This window comes from Lepidochelys kempii, chromosome 3, assembly GCF_965140285.1.
Source record: "Lepidochelys kempii isolate rLepKem1 chromosome 3, rLepKem1.hap1, whole genome shotgun sequence".
Taxonomy (NCBI): Eukaryota; Metazoa; Chordata; order Testudines; family Cheloniidae; genus Lepidochelys; species Lepidochelys kempii.
In genome coordinates, this window is record NC_136382.1 from 46,329,135 (window position 1) to 46,348,690 (window position 19,556).

The 19,556-nt window shown below is 41.6% G+C and overlaps 1 protein-coding gene across 2 annotated transcripts; it reads right to left on the minus strand.

Annotated features, from left to right (window-relative positions):
* Window positions 1-995: 995 nt before the first annotated feature.
* LOC140908655 (glutathione S-transferase) lies at window positions 996-17,016 on the minus strand. 2 transcript variants are annotated; one of them, XM_073336246.2, is made up of 7 exons: window positions 16,914-17,016; window positions 12,963-13,069; window positions 11,290-11,341; window positions 10,463-10,595; window positions 9,393-9,534; window positions 7,949-8,080; window positions 996-1,389 (listed from the first exon to the last, which is right to left on the minus strand). In XM_073336246.2, exons 2-7 carry the CDS (start codon window positions 13,047-13,049, stop codon window positions 1,258-1,260), a joined length of 678 nt encoding a protein of 225 aa, XP_073192347.1. In that variant the 5' UTR covers window positions 13,050-13,069; window positions 16,914-17,016; the 3' UTR covers window positions 996-1,257. The 2 variants fall into 2 exon arrangements, with proteins under 2 accessions (XP_073192347.1, XP_073192348.1); XM_073336247.1 differs by lacking the exon at window positions 16,914-17,016 and adding an exon at window positions 15,969-16,065.
* Window positions 17,017-19,556: the final 2,540 nt, after the last annotated feature.

Sequence of the window (19,556 nt, forward strand, 5' to 3'; positions counted from 1 at the left end):
TCTGAAACCAGTAAGAGGGATGTGAAATTAGTTGTCACTAGTGATTAGAAACTTTTGGCGGGTATGTGAATTCTCGTTAATACACACTCTCTGCTGCAGAATTCCTTTGATCCTCCTATCTTTATGTTGGAAGCCAACTAGTTTCTAAAATAGGAAATGCCATGCAGGACCACCCTCTATAAATATTAAAATCTGACAATAACTCTCAAATGGTTGTCAATGGGATTTTTATTGCCCTGAACTTGTTCTGCTTCAAATGTAAGGTACTAGTTCTTTACTAAATGACTTTGAAAGAGGATTGGGTATTGCAGATATTCACTGTTTGTATCAAATACATTTATTTATTTATTTGTCTTGCTAATATTTCTGTATTATAGCTTTTTCACATTACTTCATTTTTGAACTGTACAAAGGCATCAATTATTTACTGAACATCAGTGTGAGTCAGTGGAAGAGTTCTACATCTCTGGGCAGAATCCCAGCACCTGACACTCAATCAAGCACCTCTTTTCTCAACAGAAACCAGAAACTTAGGGTTAGAACTACTGAACTTCTAACAATAAAAGCACATTAGCTGCTTAAAACATGCATATATGTGTTGCAGCAGCAGACTCAACACTGAAAAGAGGCTCATTTAAAAAAGATAGCATTTGGGACACATCAATAAAGCAATAACTGCAGAGGGACAGGTAGTTAAAAACAACTACTGGCCAGAACCATGACCCCAGACCTGAATACACATCAGGAAGGTTGATTCTGTATCCAAATGTGTCTCATGCCCATTTTGCCAAGGAATACCTGTTCTGCCTATTTTTTTCTGGAATTAGAATGTGCTGTACCTTGCAGTTAGGGTGTTCTAGGACTTTCCTGAACTCCATTGTGCTACCTAAATGGCTTATGAGAACAAGGTAGGCTACCAGAAAGAGACAGTGTAGGGAGCACTGATCTGTGTCATCAAAGCCCAGCAGTCATTAAATAAATTGCACTCACACCACAAGAGTAATGAGATGTTTTATTTCATTTTATTCTAGTGGTTTAATATCACCCCTTTTGCTCTGTGCATCCTATAAAATTCAGTTAACCATTTCATGTGCTCATGCTGTTATTTGGATTTACTGTGGAAATTTTTGCACACAATTTCTAGCTTGAGTTAACTGATTTTGTCACTATAATTTTCACACTTTGAATTAACTTCACTTTGCAGTTTTATCAGCTAATACACAACTACAGTAAAACAGCCGCCATGATTTTAAGCCATCATTCATTGCCAATGTTGAAAATGCTCATCACTTTTGGAAGTAATTTTGCATCTAGTGGTGGTTTCTTCTGGCTGCCAGGCTGCAGGAATTTCTTAATTGTGGGGATGTTGCTTATCCTTGCTTTAAAAGCCTGGAATGAGAAACAGTACAACATTTAACAGCAAAGAAATAACAGCAAAAGATACTTGGACCAGACATATGTTAATCATGTTTTTAAAAAGAGATCCTCTGGCCTGACCCTGCAATGAATTGTAAGTGAGCTGTGCAACAAAGCCCCATTGACTACAGGGAGGCTCTGTGCAGGTGCAGGGTACAATGCTTCACCCAAGGAATGCCTGCTGTCAAGAGGCTGCCAGAGAACTATAAAAAGAAATCTATGGCCCTGATCTTGTATCTGAGTTTCTGTTTAAGTTTTGTCAGGGGAAATTTGAGTCGTAAGACTGAGGTCTGGATCACCCAGATATTGGACATTGGACTGTAACCTATGGAACTAATCCTGGAAGAACTATTTGCAATGTATGGTAACACCCATGGTTTCATGTTCTCTGTGTATATAAAATCATCCTACTGTAGTTTCCACTGCATGCATCCAGTGAAGCGGGCTGTAGCCCACAAAAGCTTATGCTCAAGTAAATTTGTTAGTCTCTAAGGTGCCACAAGTACTCCTGTTCTTTTTGCAGATACAGACTAACACAGCTGCTACTCTGAAACCTGTCATTATGCAAGGCACTGAATTTAGCCATATGGAGTGGAAATCCATCAACTTCATGAAAAAAATCTTGTACAGATACAGACATCTTCCTTTCCAAATGCAAACAGATGGACATCATACCAAAAGGACTGAAGGTAAAAAAATCCATTACACTCTACATACCACACAGACTATGCTGACATATTGTGCCACACTCTCAAAGAAACTGCGGAACCACCTGATCAACATCTGTCATAAATATAAAGGGAAGGGCAAACACCTTTAAATTCCTCCTGGCCAGAGGAAAAAACCCTTTCACGTGTAAAGGGTTAAGAAGCTAAGACAACCTCGCTGGCACCTGACCAAAAATTACCAATGTGGAGACAAGATACTTTCAAAGCTGGAGGGGCAGGGAGAGAAACAAAGGGTTCTCTGTCTGTGTGTGTGTTGCTTTTGCCGGGACCAGAGCAAGAATGCAGGTCAGAACTCCTGTAAAGGGTTAATAAGCAATCTAGTTAGATATGCATTAGATTCTGTTTTGTTTAAATGGCTGATAAAATAAGCTGTGCTGAATGGAATGTACATTCCTTATTTTTGTGTCTTTTTGTAACTTAAGGTTTTGCCCAGAGGGATTCTCTAGGTTTTGAATCTGATTACCCTGTAATGTATTTACCATCCTGATTTTACAGAGGTGATTCTTTTACTTTTTCTTCAATTAAAATTCTTCTTCTAAGAACCTGATTGCTTTTTCATTGTTCTTAAGATCCAAAGGTTTGGGTCTGTGTTCACCTATGCAAATTGGTGAGGATTTTTATCAAGCCTTCCCCAGGAAAGGGGGTGTAGGGCTTGGGGGGATTTTGAGGGGAAAGACTTTTCAAGTGGGCTCTTTCCCTGTTATATTTGTTAGATGCTTGGTGGTGGCAGCAATAAAGTCCAGGGACAAAAGGTAAAATAGTTTGTACCTTGGGGAATTTTTAACCTAAGCTGGTAAAAATAAGTGTAGGGGGTTTTTCCATGCAGGTCCCCACATCTGTACCCCAGAGTTCAGAGTGGGGAAGGAACCTTGACAACATCCTATACAGCAAACAGGGAAATATTAAGAATGAGCTCTCAAAACTGGATACTCTCATAAAAAAAAAACAACCTTCCACACAAACTTCTTCATGGCTGGACTTTACTAAACACACACTTTGCTTCTTTACAAAAGAAAAAGGACACTAACCCATCTAAACTACTACATGCCACAAGGGGTCACAACAGTGGTTCCCTTAACCCACCCAGCAATATTGTTAATCTGTCCAGCTATACTCTTAGCCCAGCAGAAGAATCTGTCCTATCTCGGGACCTCTCCTTCTGCTCCTCAATCCCCACGAACATGATACAGTTCTGTGGTGACCTAGAATCCTATTTTCGACATCTCCGTCTTCCAACACACCTCTGAATAGCATACTAACCCACAGAGACCTTCCTGCCAACACTACAAGAAGGATTCTGGGTGGACTCCTCCTGAAGGTTGAAACAACAGACTGGACTTCTACATAGAGTGCTTCTGCTGACGTGCATGGGCTGAAGTTGTGGAAAAGCAGCATCACTTGCCCCATAACCTCAGCCATGCAGAACACAATGCCATCCACAGCCTCAGAAACAACTCTGACATCATAATCAAAAGGCTGACAAAAGGAGGTGCTGTCGTCGTCATGAATAGGTCAGAATATGAACAAGAGGCTGCTAGGCAGCTCTTCAACACCACAGTCCATGAGCCATTACCCTCTGAGGGTTACCAAAAGAAACTACAGCACTTGCTCAAGAAACTCCCTGAAAAAGCACAAGAGCAAATCCGCACGGACACACTCCTAGAACCCCGAGCAGGGGTATTTTATCTGCTACCCAAGATCCATAAACCTAGAAATCCTGGACGCCCTATCATCTCAGGCATTGGCACCTTGACAGCAGGATTGTCTGGCTATGTAGACTCCCTCCTCAGGCCCTATGCTACCAGCACTCCCAGCTATCATCGAGACACCACTGACTTCCTGAAGAAACTAAAATCCATCGGTGATCTTCCTGATAATACCGTCCTAGCCACTATGGGTGTAGAAGCCCTCTACACCAACATTCCATACAAAGATGGACTACAAGCTGTCAGGAACAGTATCCCCAATAATGTCACGGGAAACCTGGTGGCTGAACTTTGTGACTTTGTCCTCACCCATAACTATTTCACATTTGGGGACAATGTATACCTTCAAATCAGTGGCACTGCTATGGGTACCCGCGTGGCCCCACAGTATGCCAACATTTTTATGGCTGACTTAGAACAATGCTTCCACAGCTCTCGTCCCCTAATGCCCCTACTCTATTTGCGCTATATTGATGACATCTTCATCATCTGGACCCATGCAAAAGAAGCTCTTGAGGAATTCCACCATGATTTCAACAATTTCCATCCCACCATCAACCTCAGCCTGGTCCAGTCCACACAAGAGATCCACTTCCTGGACACTACAGTGCTAATAAACGATGGTCACATAAACACCACCCTATACCGGAAACCTACTGACCGCTATTCCTACCTACATGCCTCCAGCTTTCACCCTGACCACACCACACGATCCATTGTCTACAGCCAAGCTCTACGATACAACCACATTTGCTCCAACCCTTCAGACAGAGACAAACACCTACAAGATCTCTATCAAGCATTCTTACAACTACAATACCCACCTGCGGAAGTGAAGAAATAGATTGATGGAGCCAGAAGAGTTCCCAGAAGTCACCTACTACAGGACAGGCCTAACAAAGAAAATAACAGAATGCCACTAGCCGTCACCTTCAGCCCCCAACTAAAACCCTCCAACGCATTATCAAGGATCTACAACCTATCCTGAAGGATGACCCAACACTCTCACAAATCTTGGAAGACAGGCCAGTCCTTGCTTACAGACAGCCCCCCAACCTGAAGCAAATACTCACCAGCAACCACATACCACACAACAGAACCACTAACCCAGGAACCTATCCTTGCAACAAAGCCCGTTGCCAACTGTGCTCACATATCTATTCAGGGGACACCATCCCAGGGCCTAATAACATCAGCCACACTATCAGAGGCTCGTTCACCTGCACATCTACCAATGTGATATATGCCATCATGTGCCAGCAATGCCCCTCTGCCATGGGCATTGACCAAACCGGACAGTCTCTACATAAAAGAATAAATGGACACAAATCAGATGTCAAGAATTAAAACATTCAAAAACCAGTCGGAGAACACTTCAATCTCTCTGGTCACTCGATTACAGACCTAAAACTCGCAGTTCTTCAACAAAAAAAACTTCAGAAACAGACTCCAATGAGAGACTGCTGAATTGGAATTAATTTGGAAACTGGACACCATTAAATTAGGCTTAAATAAAGACTGGGAGTGGATGTGTCATTATACAAAGTAAAACTATTTCCCCATGTTTATTTTTCCCCTTACTGTTCCTCACATGTTCTTGTCAACTGTTGGAAATGGCCCATCTTGATCATCACTACAAAAGGTTTTTTGTCCTCTCCTGCTGGTAATAGCTCACCTTAACTGATCATTCTCATTATAGTGTGTATGGTAACACCCATTGTTTCATGTTCTCTGTGTATATAAAATCATCCTACTGTATTTTCCACTGCATTCATCTGATGAAGTGGGCTGTAGCCCACGAAAGCTTATGCTCAAATAAAATTGTTAGTCTCTAAGGTGCCACAAGTACTCCTGTTCTTTCTGCGGATACAGACTAACGTGGTTTGTAGCATTAATGCGGGGTTCATACACTTGGCAACATTCAGGGCACACTCGGAGTGTTGTGTAGGAGCAGTGCACACACGGCTCCTCTCAAGGGCATGAACCTTGGAATCTCGCCCAGATGACATGAACCGTGGGAAGCCTCCCAGGACTGGGCTGAAGGCCCGAGAGCAAGGAATGCGGTAGATAGATATTGGTAAATAAGAATATTAACAAAGTCAGTGTATTCCTTTTATCTGTTGTAATGCGCAGGAGGAGGGAGAGAAATAAAAGAGAGGGTGGAAAGCTGACAGGCAGACCAGCCTGCTTGTTTGCTTAAAGCTTGTTCTATCTTGTATTTGGACCGCAACAGCGGTTGCTACTCTGAAACATCTCTACTATGAAACTGACCTAAAAACTCTATTCATATCTCTATGTATAATGACCTTTTAACTTAGTGTCTCTTTTTTTAAAAAAAATCTTGGCTTAGTTAATAAGAATTGGCTGTAAGTGTGTATTTGGGTAAGATCTGGAATATTCATTGACCTGGTGAGTAATGCGTCCACTCCTTTGGGATTGGTAGAACTTTATCTATGATGAACAACATTTTAAGTAATCCTTATCATATTTGACTTGGCTGTGTGGGTGGGTGCCCAAGGCTGGGTTGCTTTAAGAGAACTGGGTTTTGGCTTCTGGGTCACCAGTAAGATGTTGTATAAGCTGTTTTGTTGCTGGCTTGGTGAATCAAAGTATTAGAATAAACCACCAGTTTAGGGGATCGTCTGCCCCATTCTTTGCACTTTGCCCTGATTGAGCAGTCTCAGCATGGCCCACCTGGGGCACCAGTCACAGTTTCATTTTGACATTGTGGAGAAAACCGCACTTTTGCCTTCTTATTATAACTTTTCCCCTCAACTCTGGAAAAAGGATGAACAAATGATTCTCTCCTCCCTCCTATCCCAACGTGCACTAACTTTTTCTCCACCATTTTCTAGTACCATTTAAAAAAAAAAATTTTTTTTTAAAAAATGGGATTTTCCTTGACCAAAACTAATTTTGTATAGAAACTTCTCATTGAGCATATTTTATTTTTTGAAGGAAATTCCTAACTGTTTTGCAAACATTTCCCAACCAGCTCTTGTGGCCCCAGACAGGTAAGGCCCAAAACTTAGATTCTTTTTTTAATAAAACAAAGTTTTACAAACCCTAATATAAATGTTTTAATACATTTTAAAATCTAATTCAATCAATTTTTTTGTTGGCATTTAGACCCATCCTGGCTGTGTTTACAACCAAAATATGGCAACTTTGCATGAGAGAGTGGAGGAAGCAGTTGTTGGAGCTGGCAAAGGAAAGCTGTTGAAGGAAATGCAGTGGAAGTACTAGGAACCTTTAATCTGAGCTGTTCCTAAGCACCATGTTAGCACAGTGTTGGTGCCAGAGGATTGAGAATTCAAGGAAGCACGCAGTAATTTGTAGGCCAGTAGGCACTCCTTGGGATGATCTAGCCCTGCAGGCATCTCAGGCCCATTTAAGGAACTCTCTGAATACTGTTTGGTTTCTTTGAAGGAGAATTACCATATTTCTAGTTATCTATTCTATTCTGATTCTAAGAGAACCAGGTGATGGTTATGATATTGCAATCCACCAAATTCAGATCGGATTGCAAATCTAAATTTTTCTCTATCGTTTGAGGGGATTCAAAACCAAAGTTTCTCTTCTGTCAGATGAGGGCTTTGGAAGGTAGAGACAAATCCAAACTTCACAGCTTGGACTTAGATCCAATTTTTTCCAGAGCTCACAGAGGTTCAGATCTACTGTTTTAGATCAGGCTCATTTCTCAATGCAAGGCAAAGTACTGATTGGGCTGGATTCTGCTTTTGTTCACACCAATATAAATCAAGAGTGGCTCCACAGATGTTCTTGTACCTAGTCTGGTGTAAAAGTGGTATAACAGAGAGCAGAATCAGGTGCTCTGTATCTTTATCTCAATGCTATTTAAATCAAACCAAATTCATCCCACCTCCGTTGGCTTCGGGGATTAATCTGACCCCATATTCTTATCCTACATAACATGATTTGTTCAGTAACAGTTTTTAATTTAGGCAATATCCGAAACACTTGTACATGTTTAAGAGCCAGATCATCAGCTTGTGTAAAGCAACATAGCTCCATTGACTTCAATGAGGATCTGTCCCTACACATTTCATTGCCTGTTAGAGATATTAATTCTTTTACCTGTAAAACAGGGAATTTGGAGAGTATATCAGGCTTACACTCTTCTGCCATTAGAATGGTTTCAAGCAGCTGTACATCTGCCCTGCTGAATCGGTTGCCAACAAGAAAATCCTGTCCATGGTCTTTCAAAGCCTACAGGGCAGGAGACAATGAATTTATGCATATAAATGAGACATTCTGTGCTCTGGATAAATACATAAAGTTAAGCCTAATCTGACATTTCAAAATCACATCTAGGTCTGTGTAAGAGTTACCCTTGAAAGGAAGCAATACAAAATACAGCATTGTTTGAACAATTAGAAAACTCAATTTCACCATTGTGGTAGGCCTTATTCAAACTAATACAGCTGTGGGTGTGACAGGAAGGTATGGTCTCTGATAGTAGGAGTTTTTTTTAAATCTGTAGCTCTTATGATCACAGCTGAAATGGGCTGGGCAAGGGGATTTACTCGTCTCTTTCTATGGTCCTCCTCAATGCAAGAGTGACCAGGCTCAGAAACCATTTGAAATAAGTGACCTTAAGCAATTCCAGCTAATAGTTTTACTGACAGTGCAGACAAAGCATAATCCTTAAAAAAAAAAAACCCACAAACATTTTATAGACCAGGTGGGAAGACACATTCTTTTAACAGTTATTAATACTAATACTGTATAGCGTGCCATAGGTGTGCACAGGTGACAACTGAATATTGATCTTAAAATGTTTGCACAAGGCAGTTTCCAAACACTATCAATGGTGCGGTGCAGACAAGGCACATCTGATGGAGCACATCTGAGACTCCGTGCAACACGATAGTTATTCCAAATAGCTGTAGGGGGTTCACAAGAAACTTAGAGAATCCCAAGCCACTACGACTTTCTCAGTTCAGTGAACAGTAGAATATATTGGACACCTTCACCTATTCCTGCACATTTCGCACCCTTCTCTCCTTTCTCCCCAGTAAGGGGTGAACTTGGTGTTGGAAGCTTTACATAGTTATCCAATGCCAGGTCTGTTCTTGAAGCCCAACTAGCACTTGGCTCCCCACACTGGGTGTGCTACAAGCAGAACTGTAATGTACTTTATATAGCACGTACATTGTACAGACAGCACCATGTGCCAAGAATACTTCAGGAAGACACCTAGCACAGAAGAGATGCTGATGCTACCTTGGCATCTAACAAAGTCTCTCTTAAAGGGGTTTACTAAAAGATGTCACTGGAAATTTGGAGTACAAAAATTATCCTGGCTCTTGTGCAGCTTTGCCATTATGAGGCTAAGAAAATTCCATCAAGCAAGCTCATAAATTTATACTTGCCTTAACTAGTTCTTCCATGGGCACTCCAAATATATCTGTTCTCATACAATACAGGCTGAATGTGCATTTACTAGCATAGATCCAGGAAATATTATCAAGTGACCAATACTTCAATGGGTGTAAATTGTTGCCTTGCTGTCACATACCTTTTCATATACAGGGAAGTACCTGGTTGTGGCCTTCTCAATGATTGAGGCAAGATGCTTTGCCTTTGCCTCCGGTGGCTGGAGAGGATGATGCATAATAATTTCATTCAGGTCCATTGTTGCTTCCACATACATATCAATCCTGAAAGGCAAAGTGTGTTCACATTGGTTTGAACAACTAGTATTCATATAGATTCCAGCAGTGAAATAACTCCAGGGTCAGGAGGCTTACCACTGACCAATTTGTATTTGCTGTTTAAAAAAAAAAACACACAAAAAAACAAAAAACACCAATAGATATAAGACATCACCTCCTTTTTCAGAGATGGTTGGAATCATCTATATTAAAGACAGGGCAAATATTTTCGTACTTAGCTTCTAAAAGTTAAGCATAGCTATCTAAATCACCCAAATCTTTATTTAGGCACCTAAGTGAAATCAGTGAGAGGGCAAGATCTAATATTAATGACACACAATGTTTCCCGTTAAGAATTAAGTTGGGACATCACTTTAGCTATAAGTGATATTTGTATCCATAGCCACTAGACCATCATACAACAATACAATTTATTTGCCCTTGCTAATTAATCAGAGGAGTTTGGGGACACATAGGGAGAGTTCTCCATCTGCACGAGCATCTTTCCCCTAAATATGCAGTTCATGGGGACAAAGGGCAGGGATTTCCTTGGCTCTTAGCTTGCAAGAACTGTGTGCTGCTTGCACCTGTGGGAGACAAGACCAACAGTCTTCCTGGAAATGGAGAGTGATATTAGGAGAAATTCTGAACCTCTGCAGCTACAGTACATTTGTTATCTGACTGGCTGGGTTTTGAAACTGCAATGACCTCTGATGAGCTAATCAAGATGAACTCACATGTACTTTTCTGCATCTCTCTAATCTAATCTAGTTATTTAACATTGTTCCAGACCTTAGTATTGTTGACCTTGGCTGGAGGTAAACAGAAATGTGCTGGCTCATCATATAATTTATCAGGATTTTTCCCCCTTCTACTGCACATAGAATAATTATTTTTTTATTGCTATCAGAAAAAGGTAGTGCTGTTACCGTACAGTGCTCTCTCCTTCAGGTCCTTCCCGTAGAGACTGTGTTTCCCTGCTATGTAGTTGAGAATGGCTCTGGTCTGCACCATCTTCATTCCATCAATTTCCACCATGGGCACTTGTTGAAACAGCAGATATCCATCTTTTAAAAGAAAGGTGAGACGTATGACTCAAATAAATTACAGTCTCTCTCCCCAAACTATTATCATTGTCGTGGAGTTGAGAAAACCTCTAACTTGCTATTTTCTTTTTAAGTTGAGGGTCTTTTATCTTATACTGTGAAGTGAAAGAAGTTTACAGTAAAATGTGAATGCTATTTCTTGTGGAAAAGGGTAAACATTCTAATAGCTTAGATTATAACAATAAACTTCTTAGAATTGCTGCAAATCCAATAATGTCTCCAAAATAAAACCTTTAACAGTGATTCAAAGGGACAAACGGTGCATTGTGTAGTTTACTCAGGTAAAGTTCCCACTGAGGTCAATAGGGGAAGACTGAAGGATTTGGCCCCTAAGAAAACTTTTATCATGCTCCATATGAACTTTCCAAAATAATAACTTTTTATACAATGTCTTTAATCTGACCATCTCAAAACACTGTACCAAGCAAACTATAGAGTAACATATGTTACTCTTATAAAACTGGTTTAATAGAGTGGAGGTTGGTGTCCAATATTTGAATGAAACAAAATGGTCTTACTGCAATGTCAATTATGATTCACCATGTTCATGAACCAGTCCAGATTTTTCTTTTTAAAAGACAATTACATTTTCAAGAATTTCACATTAGGATCCACAAACAGTTCTAATTAAAAAAAAAAAAAAAAAAAACCTCACCCTGCCGTAACTTTAAAAGATCTTCCCTCGTTTCACAGAATTGTTCTTCAAACTGGAAAACAAATGGGTAAAAAAAGAGAGAAAAAGAGTCTCATTGTTACTGCATGTGTTAGGTTAGGAATCACTTGAGAAAATAATGATTAATAGAGTATTTGCTTTTAGAATTTTTCACGTAAAAAGCAGCTGAAGACTTTAAAATATTCTGTATTTAGATAAAATCCTGCCTCTGTCCCGTTCTCCCTTTACGCTTAATTAAAATTTTGTATAGGAGCCTGTGTTAGATTGTGACTATCCCTTCCCAGGTGTGCAAAGTGAACAGAGAGCAAAACAAACTCTCTTCTGTGCAAGAGGCAGCCACAATGTTCTTGCACTCATGACAGGCAATGACTGGGGTGTCTAAGCTCCCCGTGGTGGGCTGAAAGCAGAGCCAAGCATGCGGGAGGAGGGAGAGCACACACAGTAGCTGTTGGGCTATTCTGTGACTTTTTTGCCACAACACACGGCAAGGGAAGAGAAAGGGTTGTGCAGCAGCAAGAATCCCCAGAGGCTTCCTGGCTGACTGCCAACTGGCATGTCAGAGCAGCCCTGCGGCATGTCTTCCAGAGGTAACATGGAAAGCAATTAGTTTCACAAGATACTTACTAATATTAGTATCCTGTCGGGCATAGAGCCCCAGCCCCACAATGATAGGCATATGGTCTCCATCTTGGCCAATATCAGGCACTGAAATGGGGACTTTCAGAATTGGAAGCATGCATCTCTATAGCTTGAGGTAAAGGGTCAGGCTCTACAGGTGAAGCTGTGAAAGCTGTGAAAAGACTCATGTCCTCTGTGGACTGGGAACAGAGGGGGACATATAAAACGCTGACTACAGTGGTCGTCAGTAAGTATAGCACCTGGGCCCTACTATTTGACCTAATGGAGCAGCTCCATTAACTGTAATTATGTCTCATTGTCACCAGGGAAAGCAAGTAAAGGGAGACATGATCACACATCTAGTCATAAGTTTACATGCTGGCTGTATAGTCACTTGTATACCTCCAGTTCTGGGCACTGCATTTCGGGAAAGATGTGGACAAATTGGAGAAAGTCCAGAGAAGAGCAACAAAAATGATTAAAGGTCTAGAAAACATGACCTATGAGAGAAGATTGAAAAAACTGGGTTTGTTTAGTCTGGAAAAGAGAAGACTGAGAGGGGACATGAATCTGATGATCATTTTCAAGTACATAAAAGGTTGTTACAAAGAGGAGGGAGAAAAAATTGTTCTTCTTAACCTCTGAGGATAGGACAAGGAGCAATGGGCTTAAATTGCAGCAAGGGAGGTTTAGGTTGGACATTAGGAAAAAGTTCCTATTAGGGTATTTAAGCACTGGAATAAATTGCCTAGGGAGGTTGTGGAATCTCCATCATTGGAGATTTTTAAGACTAGGTTAAACAAACAAACACCTGTCAGGAATGGTGTAGATAATACTTAGTCCTGCCATGAGTGCAGGGGACTGGATTAGATGACCTCTTGAGGTTCCTTCCAGTCCTATGATTCTATGGGCAATGAGTTCTGAACTAATGACTTAAAATGGTCACATTTGTAATATGGAACAGTCATTTCCACCAAATTATGCATTGCCAACTTGGTTTCTTTAATTTGGTTTCTTTCTATAAAATAGAAACGAACCTCAACTCCAGCTGCTGCCAACAGCCACCGTATCGTTTCCATTCGGCCTCTTCCATTGAAATAGTACAGTTTAGGTTTCCCAGCCATGCTTCCAAGTGTCTGGCTTCCTGTTAAATTAAATAAAGGAAAAGATTTCAAAGAATCAACACAAGAGAGATCAGTGTCTGTGACTCAGGAAGTCAGCACTGCATTCTCAAGTCTCCCTGCTCATTGTATTTAATATATCTGCATTTCCCAAGCACCTGTCACTAGGGCTCCTACTTGCTGCAATTATATAAATAAAATATAATAATAATGCTGGCTATAAAACAAACAAACAAAACACTGAGGACCAGACAGGAGCAGTAGCTTTTCTCAGAATGCTGGAATTCTTCTCTCTCAATGCTGGACCAAAAGGCTCAGAAAGGCACTCACTGATGGAGGGATTTGTAGCTAAATGCTAGAACCACAGGCTTAGAAAAGCACCTGGTAATATTGTGGGGAGGGCGTTGCATTACCATAGATGCTGAAATAAAGGCCTATAACATCTCAGGTTAGGGAACCCTTCCTTCTTTTTTCTGTTCCCTTCTCTCTTTCCCTGTGTTGGTTGTCGCCTCCACCCACCCCAAAGGGAAGCTGGCTGGCTAGCTCCCTGCCCTATTGCTGCTCCTGTTGTCTCATGGAGAGAAACTCATTTAAATGGACTGAAATGCCATGAGATCAACTGCTTTTTGTGAGATTTTTGCCATTTGGGACCAATATCAGGAACGTAGCCTTGTAAGATTTTGTCCAATCCCAAATCAGAAGTGGGTAAGGGCTCTATGAGGACCACTGGATTCAGTTTTATTCATTCCCTAACAGCTCTGAAGAGTTCTGCTAAAAGATCCTAATCATACAAAACACCTGTGCAATGAGCTGAATGTCAACACTGTTGTTTTAAAGTCAACAAAAGGAAGTGACTAAAACTGAAGTTCAGATTAAGCAATGAAACATGAAATATTTGTCCCAGGAGACTAGACTAAAGAGCAAACTGAATAAGTTACGCAATGGGATTAGAAGCTGTTGCAATGCTGGACTCTGGGAAGGAACCTATATGTTCTTTTTGCAAACTAGAATATCCACCAGCAGAAAGGATTTACTATAGGTTGAGGGGAAAGAAAGGTGATTCCAAAGAGTATAAATATAAACATTAATGGCCTGACGATCAGAGAAGCTGCTCTGAAAGTGCCATAGTGGAACTTGCTTGACCTTCAATCTTCTTTTAGCTCCTAATCTCAAAGGACAATTTACTGTGTCATTAATCAGTTAGTGGGAGTTGTTTTGCTGCTCAGCGCCTTTGATAATCTGACCTTTATTTTAAAAAACAGATGAAATGTTATCCATGGTATTTGAAAGCCTCACTTTTTTATGAATTTGCCACCTGTGGTGATAGTTATCTGTAAGTCATTCAAACAGCTGCTCTCAAACTGCAGTCTGTGGTTACAGGATGCTAACTCTCCTTGTTTCCACCTGCTAATCCAGGTGATAACATTAAATACGCATGAAATACCTTTCTAGTATAACTTTTTCATGCAAGCAATTGCTGTCCTTGCACCTGGAATGTTATGCAATTACAAATGGGAAGGGTGTGTATGTGTGCATGCAACACGCCCCGGTAACATATGGTGCACACTGAAAAGTTTGAGAACCCTTGCATTAAAACAACTAAAATGTAACTCTGTGACTATTTTAAAGCCCAATTTATTTCAGTACTAATTAGTAGAGTGCTTTATGACTGAGAAACTCTCAAAATACTGTACAGATGACACCAAATATCATTATGACTCTTTTACGTAGAGGGGAACTGAGGTATGTATGGACCTTGCCCAAGACCACCCAGTAAATCAATGGCATAGGCATATAAGAATGGCCATAATGGATCTGACCAATGGTCCATCTAACCTTGTATCCTATCTTCCAACAGTGGTCAATACCAGGTGCTTCAGAGGGAAAGGAACAGAACAGGCAATCAGGGAGTGATCCATCCCCTGTTACCCAGTCCTAGCTTCTGGCAAGCAGAGGCTAGGGACACCCAGAGCATGGGGTTGCATCCCTAACCATCTTGGCTAATACTCACTGATGGACTGATCCTCCATGAATTTATCTTAATATATATATATATATATATATATAAAAACAACAGTCTCCTGATTCCTAATCCAGGGTCCAACCACTGGACCACATTATCTCCCAGTAAGTGCCATTTAAAAATAGAACATGCATGTAACAGCATGCTAGTGCATATTAGTATAATTAGTTATGTCGAGTGCTCATTAAGTTATTATGATATTTTTCATCACTTCTATTGGTAACACATTTCTGTAAATACTTATGAAGTGTAAAACTCTTACATGTAACAAAAATCAGAACAGTGGGACCGATCCTCAACCAGTGAAGTCAAGGGAATGATAATGATTTGTACCAACTAAGGGTTTGACCCTGTGTTTTCATTAAGTGTAGTAGTGAGGAGGAAATTAAAATACTATAAATAGAACACTGTTTCTTCAGCATTTTCTCTAATAATTTTGCCTTCACCTCAAGATGTCTCAGATACTTGCAGCATGTTATATAAACATAGTGTACTTTAGCATGTTGCCACACCTCAGAGAATGACCAGAATAAATTTGCAGAAAAAGTCCCACACAAAATGCTTTATTCTAACCAGAAAGCTGTGGTGTGTGCTGTATACTTTGGTAAACCTTCAGCTATCAGCAAGCTAGACTTTTCCCTGTTTTATAACTAAAGGAACTTCAGACAGTAAAGACTCAGAAGATACCCTCCTTAGACACATTTTCTCTAGTAGCCATTTTGTTGTAGTTGCAGAAAAGAAAGTCTAAAGCAAAATGGTATTGTCCTACTTCTGCATTAAATTAAAAGATCTGTTTCACAAGTCCCAGCTGCCTCCTGTGTCCTCAGGAAGGTATTATGGTATTTGTTATGGAGGAGTTCAGCTCTTTTTTATTTGATCATTTTAGATTATCTCCTTACCTCCTCTGCTCTGTCAGCCAGCTTGTACAGTAGCAAGGAGAGTCCAGTGAAAAAACTTTCTTCATTCCAAGTTTGCATTCCTGTTATTGCTGCCTCTCCCCCTTGCTCCTTCCCCTCCCTCAGCTTGTGCTTCCAAACTGTATCCATGCTAGCTTCTCTTTTCAGAAAAATGTCCAGCACTGAAGAAGTAATCAATTTAATTTGCAGCAAAGGAAATGTAGACATTTTTTCCGAATATCTGAGGATAATTAAGAGCTGGAACAGGGAGGTTGAGGAATCCCTGGCCTTGGAGGTTTTTAAGAACAGGTTAGACAAACACCTGTCAGGGATGGCCTAGGCATTCTTAATCCTGCCTCATGGCAGGGTGGAGGATGGACTAGATGAGCTCTTGAGGTCCCTTCTAGCCCTATGTTTCTATCATGGCTAACACCAGTTCAGGCTCCACCAGCAGGAGCAACAGTGTGAGCGCTAGTGTAGATAGAGCTATAGGTAATCACCAGCGTTTTTAGCACTGTGTCATCTCACTCTGCTGAGAGCAGGTCTACCTGATTCGATGGAAAAAAAATGCTGGCAGCACCTACTCTATGCTAGCTCTCCCATAATAGTTAATGCCATGGCAACAATGGAGCTGAAATGGTGTTAGGAACAAATGCCCAGAAATGCCCATGACCTTCAGAAATGCCATGTCTTGATCCTCCCTGAAATCATTATTTTTTTCCTTTCTCCTCTTAACCCTTCTGACGTCTGGATTCCCCTTTTCTCCCTGTGCTACAGCAAGCAGTTGAACAGCACCCGAACTACTTTAATGCACATCAGCCTTATCGTATGGAAAGTTAGCACAACAATTCTATTAATATTTAATCCATTAGACCCATTCACTGAAGTTACTTTCAAACAGTTTGGTCAACTCCCTGTACATTTACATTTCTAAAACTCAGTACTAACCTCTGTGACTCCTGATCCAATCCAAACTCTTCTTGAATAAGAAACAGTGCCTTTGAGTTGTAAGGTTTTGTAGCTCCACCTACTGGGAGGTACATCCAAGTTTGTCCAATAGGTAAAGGAAATGCCCACTGTTAAACAAATTAAATCAGTTGGCTCTGGCTGCTTTCTGACTTGCCACCTGCATCAAAAACTTCCTAATACACACTTGGCTAATCCACAACCCTAAAAGTCCGAAAAAAAATTAATGATGGATTGGGACAGCTATTTGTGGAAAGCATCATTCTTCGTGTTTTCAGTATTACCCTTTCTGGGCGGGAGGCAGCATTTCCCGTCTAGTGGTTAGGGCCCACGGTGACAGCTACACTCAATGGTTAGTCTCTGGCAGCAACCCCAGCTAGTAGGCACAGTTCTTGGGTGGGCTAGGAGAACTTCAGTCCTGCCACTCCACCGGGTTCTGACTCAGGGCTCTGAGAGGCTGGTTCGGCTTCGCTCACTCTGCAGTGCCTTGCGTCAGCATCAAGTCAACTCCCTTCCTTTGCATCCCAACCAGCTGCTGGCCATCCCTGGGGAGTGCTGCCTTCTGGGCTCCCTGCCATGGTCCCAGTCTGAGGGCTGTGGCTCCCCCCATTCCCTGGCTTGTTGCAGGATCCAGCCACGTCTCCCCTGGAGCCTCCTGAGCACATCCTTCTCCTTGGCCTGCCAGCGCCTACTGAGCTGTCTGGCTGCCTTTTAAACACTGCCTCCGTCCCAAGCATGCTTGGCATAGGCGGAGGGCAGGGCCTCCTGAACCCACAGTTGCTCCTTAATCCCCTTCTGTCCAGTGAGTGATTTATACACTCCATCACACAGTCTCCTTCTTCAGAACCAGGGCTGGAAAGCGGTTCTATGTTTCTTGCAACCCCGTCTCTCAAGGAAAAAAATCTGCATTTTTGTGATCCTTCCCTAGCAAGTGAAGGATTTCAGAGCTATACAGCTGCAGGGAGAGGTACCACCACATAATCCCGGGGTTGGTGTTCTTTCATGGTGTTCAGCCTCTGTAGCAGCAGATAGTCACTAGCTGAAAGGCATTCCCGCACAAGTAGTACTTTAAAGCATCCATTGCCCATTTCACTGCTAGGGCCCACTTCTCAGGGAGCAAGCAGGCAGTTTCTTGCAGAAACAACTTCTTCTCCATTGATGTCTAGGGATAGCATCTCACCCAGGCTCACCTTGGAGGCGTCTGTTTGGATTGTAAACTTCTTGTTGAAGTTGGGATGGGCGAGCGATCATGGGAAATCTGCTGTAAATTTGCTACTGACGAACAAAGGATCCCTCCGCAGGTAAATATTGACCTCCCATTAATCAACTGTATGGCTCAACTATGCAAACACTACACAATGGGAACTGATTGATCACTGTGACTTGGGGATTGCTTTATCTCTGTGACTCAGCAAAACCCACATGCCTGGGCTAGTGTCTGCCAGGCACATGGGCCAAGGGTATTGTGGCACTCTGTGCCTCAAAGCAGCAACCTGGAACTCCCATATTCACCACTGTCATATAATTATGATATGTTTTACACCAAGTATGCCTTGTGAGGTATCATTTTAAAAGTCTTCATCTGTTGAACATTAATATCCTGTTGGATCGTATGTGCTATCATTGTATGTGAAGTGATGAAGTTTTGCTCTGTGTGTGTTAATGAAATATGTTGAGAGGTTGGGAACACTCACAACCAGCCTTTCATGTACAACAGTGAAGGATCCAGACATGGCGATGGCTCATTAAAGGGAATCCACACTCCCAAGGGCCATCCCAGGAACTATATACAATGGAGACTTCTCAGAGATAGCACATAGACAATGAAGAATGCTTGAGCAATGGAGACGGACCCCTATGTCACAAACAAAGGTTCTTTCCCGCATGCTGGAAGAAACTATAAAAGAGAGGAAGTGACATAATCACTTGGCCTCATTCTCCCCACAACTCCACACCTGGAAATACGTCTGGAGGACAAAGATTGAAAGGGGGAAGGTGGTCCTGGGCTGGAGGAGAATTCCAGCCTGTGTATTGAAGCTCTGTAGCCGGCTTGTACTATATATCAAGGGAACATTCTGCTTGATTCAAATCCTGTTTAGTTTACAGAACTTAGATTGTGCGCTTATTTTTATTTGCTTTGGTAACCATCTCTGTCCGTCATGCCTACCACTTATAATCACTTAAAATCCATCTTTCTGTAGTTAATAAACCTGTTTTATGTTTTACCTAAAACAGTGTATTTTGCTTGAAGTGCTTGGGAAACCTCAGCTCAGGAACAAAAAGTGGTGCCTGTCCTCTCCATATTGAGGGGGGGCTGACTGGGTTATAAATGTATATTGGTCAGGCTTCTGACCAGGGGAGGACGGTACAACTCAGGGGAGCTGGGGGGAATTGGCTGAAGCCTCTCTATTGTTAGTTCATAAGTGGCTGGGAGAAGCATTCATGTAACTCAGCTAGGTGCGTCCCTGCCTGTGAATGTCTGTATAAAAGCAGTGCCTACCAGAGGTTTGCAGCTTGTCACAGCAACACCGTGTGGAAGGAAGCCCAGGTTGGTGGGACAGAGGGCTCAGTGGTCCCATAGTTCAGGTTGTACCCTGGAGACCGCGTCACAGAGAGGTCTGTGTC